Consider the following 8,799-nt stretch of genomic DNA (forward strand, 5'->3'; position numbering starts at 1 on the left):
GTGTGTGCTTTAGGTACAATAAATTATCCTATTAGTCCTGTAGTAGAGGGCATATTCTATTGATTTTTAAGCTCAGAGCTGAGGTAACAAGGAGACCATAAAACTGAGTCCCTCCAAGAGACCAAATTGTGCTTGGAGACACTTGGAGAGATTAGCATTCTCAGGAGAGGCTCTTTATAGGATATTCCTGCAGGCCTCAGGTCCCCCAGGATAGGAAGTTTAATGGCACCTGCTGTAGATATAGTAAATATGCTGGGACTCAGTCTGAGAAGTGAGATCATCTGGTTAGAGGTAGGATAATCAGGTTATAGGCAGGAGAGTTGTGACTGAGGTGGAAAGAACAAGTTCAGTGCTTCTACCAGAAGGGAATGCTGGAACCTAGGTTAAAGGTTCTAGGTTAAGTCCTAAGTCCTGAGGACTTAGCCAGTGTGGTTGTCTGAAAGATGGCTCAACTTCTTATTAACAAAATTAATATAGATGGAAATTAAGTTAAATGTTTAACCTGTGATAATTTTTGTTAACCTAGACCTAGAATTTAATCCTGAACTATATTGGTCAAAACCTCATTGTTTTAATGAAACTTTTTTATTCAGACTAAGTAGATGCCTCATATTATATGAGCTCATAATAACACTTATACTGGAACCAAAATAATGATTTACCAATTTAAAATTTAGTATTGTTAGAATACTTTTCCAAAATAATCATGCTTTCTGGTCAGCTTATATCTGGGAGCCAAAAGTTATATTTACAATTTTACTTGGTATATGTGGAATCTAAAAGAAGATTACAAATGAACTTACCTACAAAATAAAAATAGAGTTACATATAAAGAAAAAAAAAACTTATAGTTACCAGGGAGTCGGGGAGTGAGAGGGATAAACTGGGAGACTGGGATTGAAGTATACCCACTATTCTATATAAAATAAGTAACTAAGAAAGACCCACTGTGTAGCACAGAGAACTCTACTCCATGCTCTGTAATAGCCTATATGGGAAAAGAATTTAAAAAGGAGTGTGTGTGTGTGTGTACGTGTGTGTGTGTGTGTGTGTATGTATATAAAATTCCCTTTGCTATATAGCAGAAACAAACACAACATTGTAAATCAACTATACTCCAATATATTTTTTTAAATTAAAAGTTAAAGAAGTAACAATTTTACTTGGAAAGCAAAAAATCAACTTCATGTGTATTGTATGACTGAAGAATATATTATACATCTTCTGGAAGAATTTGACTTGGTCATTTACAGTAGAGCACAAATATCTAGTAACCTGAACACCCGTGTTTTCTAGACATAGTCATTTTCTCTATTGGCTTATCTTTGTAAAATAATTTTTTTAACCATTCAGTTTGGATGATTTTATGAAATCATGAAATTTATCAACTCAGTGACTTTCTTTTCAATATAAGATCATTTTTATTTCACACCACTTCATTGCCCCCAGTTGTCCTTTAGTATTTCTCAAGTCTCCTTTTCCTTTTATCTATAAGCCCTATCATTGGGAATGTGATAAGAGAAGTTAAATATACAGATGTCTGATCTCATCCATGATGGCTGGACTTTTAATTTTTTGAATGTTTAAAATGGTAGAAAGTTACATCTCCATTTTTACCAATATATCAGTTATTAACTCTGTAGTGCTGTACTATGATTAAAATGTATCTAGCTAACTGGACACTTCTGAAAAAAAGTCAAGGGAGATAGAAAAAAAGGAAAGAGAATACCTTTGTACAATTTTTTTGTCTGCCCAAAAGCACAGTTCCATGCATTTGATGAATTGAAATATTGTATTACTGAAGAAATCCTTCAATAGCCAGTTGTATGTTACTGGATTTCAGTGTCTTTTCCAATACATAACAATGAAAAAAAATGGGTCTTCATGTTTTTGTAATCTTTGTGATTTTTAATTTGAATAGGATCGCGGCATACTCATTTTTTGGATAATGCTAGACTACAACAGGAGCAACCTTCAACTTACCACCTTCCTGCTACTTGGCATTCCAGGATTGGAGGATGCCCACCTATGGATCTCCATCCCCTTCTGTCTGGTCTACCTACTGTCACTGATGGGGAATGTTGCTCTTTTATTAATTATCAAGACAGATCGCAAACTGCACGAACCTATGTACCTCTTTCTATGCATGCTCTCAGTTGCGGATTTGACACTTACTTCTTCTACACTTCCCAAGATACTCAGTCTCTTCTGGTTCAATGACAGAGAGATCTACTTTGAAGCCTGCCTTACTCAAATGTATTTTATCCATTCTCTGTCTACTATGGAATCTGGATTTATCTTGGCCATGGCTTTTGACCGATTTGTAGCTATCTGCCACCCCCTAAGACATTCCACTATCTTAACACCTGCAGTGATTGTAGGCTTGGGTTTGCTTATTGTCTTCAGAGGAGCTGTACTTCTCAGTCCACACCCCTTTCTACTAAGATGGCTTTCCTACTGCAAAACTAATGCCATCTCCCATACTTACTGTGAGTTTATGGCCCTGATAAAGCTGGTTTGCTCTGAGACCAAGATTCGTAGAGCCTACAGCTTAATTGTGGCATTCCTGACAGGAGGATTGGATTTCATACTGATCATCTGTTCTTACATCCTTATTCTTTTCACAGTCTTCAATCTCCCATCCAAAGCTGCCCGCCTCAAGACCTTGAGTACCTGTGTCTCCCATGTATGGGTCATTTTGGTGTTTTATACACCAGCTTTTTTCTCTTTTCTCACTCATAGGTTTGGTCACCACATTGCTCCACCTGTCCACATTTTTATAGCCAATATATACCTTCTCATTCCACCCATGATGAATCCTATTATTTATGGTGTTAAAACCAAAAGAATCAGGGAAGGATTCCTTAAATTCTTAACAATCAAATGTGTTCAACTTTGCAAAGTTTGTGAGTCCCCAGATCATCAACAGAGATAAGGGTTTTATTAAACAGGAAATGTTGAAAATGAGTCAGCATTACCTTGAAGTGAAAAACTTTTCAGCTAAATCTTGGATTCATACAAGCTAGAAAGCTTGGTAAGTATATTGATTTCAGGGAAATTAGCAAATATCAAAGATACACAGAAAGTAAAAAAAACTAGAGCAAAGTGTTTAATTTTTATTATTTTTCTTTCCAAGCTAGTATTTGGTATAGTCTTTGGGACTTGTTAAGTCATGACAGTTTATATCAAAATAATTTTAATCAGGTCCAATATATTTTCTTTTCTTATGTGTATCAGGGTTTAGTGTCATATCTAAGAAATTTATTGGCTAATCTGGGTTATAAAGATTTTCTCCTAAATTTTTTTCCAAAACCTTATGTTGTCTGAGGTGTGAGATTTAGAGTGAAGTTTATCTGTGCTAGAGGAATAAACCTCAGCCTAAATTCCCCTTTATGTAACAAAAGTTTTCTAATGTCTACTCTATCCTCCTTAATCAAATATGGTTACATTTAAAAGAATACATAATACCCAAGTAGTAATATAAATGTAAAACTAGCAACATGTATACTTGTGTATGACAATACTAGGTGATATAATAATTAGCCCTTTTACCTATGCATAGAATAACTGTAAATATGAAAGTTATAAATATCAGTGAATCTTAGTGTATTTCACTGATTACTCAGACACCATGAGAAATGTTATTGTTGCTGTTGGTGGTGTAATTTTCAAAAATATTTAATAACTTCTGATAATAGTCTTAACAAACAATATATACCATTCTCTTGAATAGTTATATTTCTGTAATATCAAGTATATATTTGCTTGTTAAAACCATACAAAAGTAATTTCTGATTTTTAGTAAAGCAAAGTGAAAAAATCTACATTCATAACAGCAAATACAAGCAAGTTGAAATTCTATATTCAGAATACTATATAGGCTTTTGTTTTTTTAACTACACAATATGCAGTTGCATATCTGAAATTTCTCTCATATACAGGACATTTTGTGGAGGGTGGGAGGTTGGGAGGAATTATTCTATGTATTGGAGGTTTCTTTCTGGTTTATAGTCACTAAATCTAGTCATGTCTCAAATACTTTGATGACAATAACAAAACACAAAGAGAAATTTCCAAGATAATCCCTAAAGATCAGCATCACCTCCATTAGGTATCAATCACTGATAGAACTGTAGTGCTAGTTATAGTATCTGAGTAATAGTAAGCACATCACAAATATTGACTATTCTTGTTGCTTGTATAGTTATTGAAAATTGAGTGAGTAATGTATAATAAGAGAATCCCCAATGACAAACATTTTTGCTATCTTATTTATTATTAGGCCTGAAATAAAACATATTTTCTTTTTAGATAATAGGGAGAAAATCTACATTCTCTAACCAGTTCTACTCAAGTAGTAAGTTTAAGATACAGTGGAAAAGTCAACTGATGACATTCCAAATTTGAACCTGAGTAATTCAGTACCAAACCAAAAAATAAACCCATAGAATTAGCTGAAGTAGTTGAAATGCCATATTCTCTGGGCCACCATACATTTAACTTCTGTATGTCTCTGTACTTGTTTTAACACTGCAGTGGATAGCTTCTGGGCATCAGAAAAGCAGTACTAGAAGTAGTTCTGACCTTTGTGCCCAAGTGTCAAAGGTTTTTGATTGTACTCAGAATGATATAGTTAAGAAATTTAACTCTCACCTATACAAATAGGTGAGTATAATGTGTAAGATCCCTTTTAGTCTAAGTCTGGTATGGTTTACAAAAATTTACACAACGTATCTTCTAAGCACAAGACAAACTCTTGTTTTGATTTCATTTTCTCCCTTTATGAACAATGAAATTCAAGATGCAATTAAGGAATAACTGTCACATGTAAATGATAATGTTGTTGTTGTCATTATAAGCTATATTTCGTGTTGAAAATAGAATGGCTTTATGACATAACCATCATCAGCCAGTTCAGTTCAGTTTCTCAGTCATGTCTGACTCTTTGCAACCCAATGGACTGCTGCATGCCAGACTTCCCGTCCATCACCAACTCCCGGAGCTTGCTCAAACTCATGCCCCTCGGGTCGGTGATGCCATCCAACCATCCAATTCTCTGTTGTCCCCTTCTCCTCCTGTCTTCAAAAGTGTCAGTTTAAAGGCAGTCAACTTTCTTTATGGGCCAACTCTCACATCCATACATGACTACTGGAAAAACCATAGCTTTGACTATATGGACTTTTGTCAACAAAGTAACATCTCTTCTTTTTAATATGTTGTCTAGGTTTGTCATAGCTTTTCTTCCAAGGAAAAATGGGTGTATATTTATAAATAGGTACTTAGAATAGAAATTCACAATAACAAGACTGGATGTATGATGATTGTATATATCTACACTTATGTATATCTTTTAAAATTGCTCTCAATAATGATTATTAGTTTTCTCTATGTAAGTCTTATGTCTATATGTATTTTGTATAATATGTCTTGATGAATACTTTATACTTAAGCTATTTTAAATGACATGAGACTGCAATAACCCTTTGAGTGAAATTAACAACTGTCATCTAGATGAAAATAATACTGGCATAAAAATAGGTAGTTGAAGGACAAATTCCAAAATATTGATGCATGAGTCAAAACATGATGAATTTCATGAAACCAGAATCTTACTACTTAACAAACCTGTACATAGATGTTACCATTGACATAGAGAACAACATTGTTATCACATATTCAGGAATTCCATTACATTTTTTACTTAGGCCCACTCTTCTTCACTCACCTTGGCAACTTTTCCCCCACTTGGCAACTTGCTTTAGTTTTGTTTTCCAATTAATGCTTTAGTTAGTTTTGTTCCTAACTGATAAATATAATTTTTTATTTCCTTTGTTTGCTGGATAAGTCTACTGTACTTTATTTTTGTTGGACTGTTTTGACTTCACTCATGGGTGTAAATGTATATATTCCATTATTTTAATTATGATTTGCCTGATTTTGTAGCTGCCATTTGTCTGGGGTTCATCTTTGGATTCTCATTTTTGGATATTTGTTTTATCTCACTTAATTCCATAACAAACCACTTGTGGAATCTTCATTCCTGACCAGAGATCAAGCCCTGGGCATTTGGAATGGGAGCACTGACTCCAAGACCCTAGACTACCAGAGAACTAATCCCAGGGAGGATGAAATAGTGAGAACTCACACAAAGGAAGCCTTGAATACAAGACCAGACATCACCCAACCACCAGTAGCACCCTGTGCAGGACTCCTCATCTAAACAACAAACAAAACAAAAATACTAACCCAATCATCAGCAGACAAGATTACCACCTCACTAAGCCTTGCCCATCAGAGGAAAAACAAAAACAAGTAGGAAAAAACTTTAAAAAAACTCAGCACAAATCTCATCATATACAAAATTTACACAAACAACTGAATCAACCTTAGGAGGGCAGAAACGAAAAGGAAGAACAAATTAAACCTTAAAGCCTGGGAAAAGTTGACCTCAAACACAATAAGATAAACAAAAAATAATAATAAGGCAGAGAAATGCTACACAGATGAAGGAACAAACTAGAAATACAGAAGTACAAATAAATGAAGAGGAAATAGGCAAACTACCTGAAAATGAATTCAAAATAATGATAGTAAAGATTATCCAAAACCTTTAAAACAGAATGGAGGAAATATAAGTATCAATTAACAAAGACCTAGAAGAATTAAAGAATAAACATACAAAGACAAACAACACAATTACTGAAATTAAAAATACTCTAGAAGGATTTGATAGCGGAATATCTGAAGCAGAAGAAAAAATCCGTAAGCTGGAAGATAAAATGGTGGAAATAACTTTCGAAGAGCAGAATAAAGTAAAAAGAATGAAAAGAACTGAGAACAGTCTCAGAGACCTCTGGGACAATATCAGATGCACCAATATTCGAATTATAGGGGTCCCAGAAGAAAAAGAGAAAAAGAAAGAGCATGAGAAAAAATTTGAAGAGATTATAGTTGAAAATTTGCTCAACATGGGAAAGGAAATATTCAGTCCAAGAGGCACAAAGAGTCCCATACAGGATAAACCCAAGGAGAAATATGCCAAGACACATACTAATCAAACTAACAAAGACTAAACACAAAGAAAGAAAATTAAAAGCAGCAAGGGAGAAGCAACAAGTAACCTACAAGGGCAACCCCGTACACTCAACAGCTGATCTTTCAGCAGAAACTCTGCAGGCCAGAAGGGAATTGCAGGATATATTTAAACTACTGAAAGGGAAAAATCTACAACCAAGATTACTATATCTGGCAAAGATTTCATTCAAAATTGATGAAGAAACAAAAAGCTTTTCAGACAAGCAAAAGTTAAGAGAACTCATTGCCACCAAACCAGCTTTACAACAATGTTAAAGGGACTTATATATAATCAATAAATACAAGAGAAGAAAAAAGATATAAAAATTCAACCCCAAATGATTGAGAAAATGGCTATAGGAACATATATATCAATAATTACTTTGAATGAAAATGGACTAAATGCTCCAGCCAAAAAACACAGACTGGCTGAATGGATACAAAAACAAGACCCACATATATGCTGTCTATATGCACTAAACCCACTTCAGACCTAAAGACACATATAGACTGAAAGTGAAAGGATGGAAAAATATATTCCATGCAAATAGGAAGCAAAAGAAAGCTGGACTAGCAGTTGGCATATCAGACAAAATAGACCTTAAAATAGAGAATATTACAAGAGATAAGGAAGGACATTGCATAATGATCAAGGGATGAATCCAAGAGGAAGACATAACAATTGTAAATATCTATGCACCCAATATAGGAGCATCTCGATACATAAGATAAATACTAACATGTAAAAGGAGACATTGACAGTAACACAATAATAGAAGGAGACATTGGCAGTAACACAATAATAGTAGGAGACTTTAACACCCCAATCATACCAATGGACAGATTATAAAAACAGAAAATTAATAAGGAAACCCAAGTCTTAATTGATGCATTAGATAAAATGAATCTCATTGATATCTTCAGGACATTCCATCCAAATGCAGAAGAATACTCCTCTTCTCAAGTACATATGGAACATTCTTCAGGGTAGACCACATCTTGGGTCACAAATCAAACCTCACTAAATTTAAGAAATTGAAATCATATCAAACATCTGCTTTGACCGCAATGGTATGAGACTAGATATCACTTACAAGAAAAAAGCTATAAGAAATGCAAACACATAGAGATTAAGCATCACATTTCTAAATAATCAACAAGTTACTGAAGAAATCAAGAGGGAAATAAAAAAATTTCTGGAAACAAATGACAATGAAAACACAACAACTCAAAAACGGTGGGATGGGGACTTCCCTGGTGGTCCAGAGGCTAAGACTCCATGCTCTCAATGCAAGGGGTCCAGATTCAATCCTTGGTCAGGGAACTAGATCCCACATGCAGCAACTAAGACCTGGAGCAGCCAAATAAATAAATACATGAAAATAAATATTAAAAAAAAAAACTGTGGAATGCAGCAAAAGCATTTCTAGGATGGAAGTTTATAGCAATACAATCCTACCTCAAGAAATAAGAAAAACATCAAATAGATAACCTAACTTTACATCAAAAAAACTGGAAAAAGAACAAAAACAGGAAAAAAAAAGTAGAAGAAAAGAAATCATAAAGATCTGAGCAGCAATAAATGAAAAAGAAATGAAACAGCATTAAACATGAATAAAAGTAAAAACTGGTTCTTTGAGAAGTTAAACATTGAAAAGCCTTTAGACAGACTCATAAAGAAAGAACAATCAAGTCAACAAAATTAGAAATGAAACAGGAGAGGTT

General features: G+C 34.1%; 1 protein-coding gene across 1 annotated transcript; it reads left to right on the forward strand.

Moving 5' to 3' along the window:
* The first annotated feature begins 1,948 nt into the window (after window positions 1-1,948).
* On the forward strand, window positions 1,949-2,935 carry LOC101113698 (olfactory receptor 52K2-like). The gene has a single exon (XM_004016678.4). The coding sequence runs from the start codon at window positions 1,949-1,951 to the stop codon at window positions 2,933-2,935; it is 987 nt and encodes a 328-aa protein (XP_004016727.3).
* Window positions 2,936-8,799: the final 5,864 nt, after the last annotated feature.

Source organism: Ovis aries, chromosome 15 (genome assembly GCF_016772045.2).
Source record: "Ovis aries strain OAR_USU_Benz2616 breed Rambouillet chromosome 15, ARS-UI_Ramb_v3.0, whole genome shotgun sequence".
Taxonomy (NCBI): domain Eukaryota; kingdom Metazoa; phylum Chordata; class Mammalia; order Artiodactyla; family Bovidae; genus Ovis; species Ovis aries.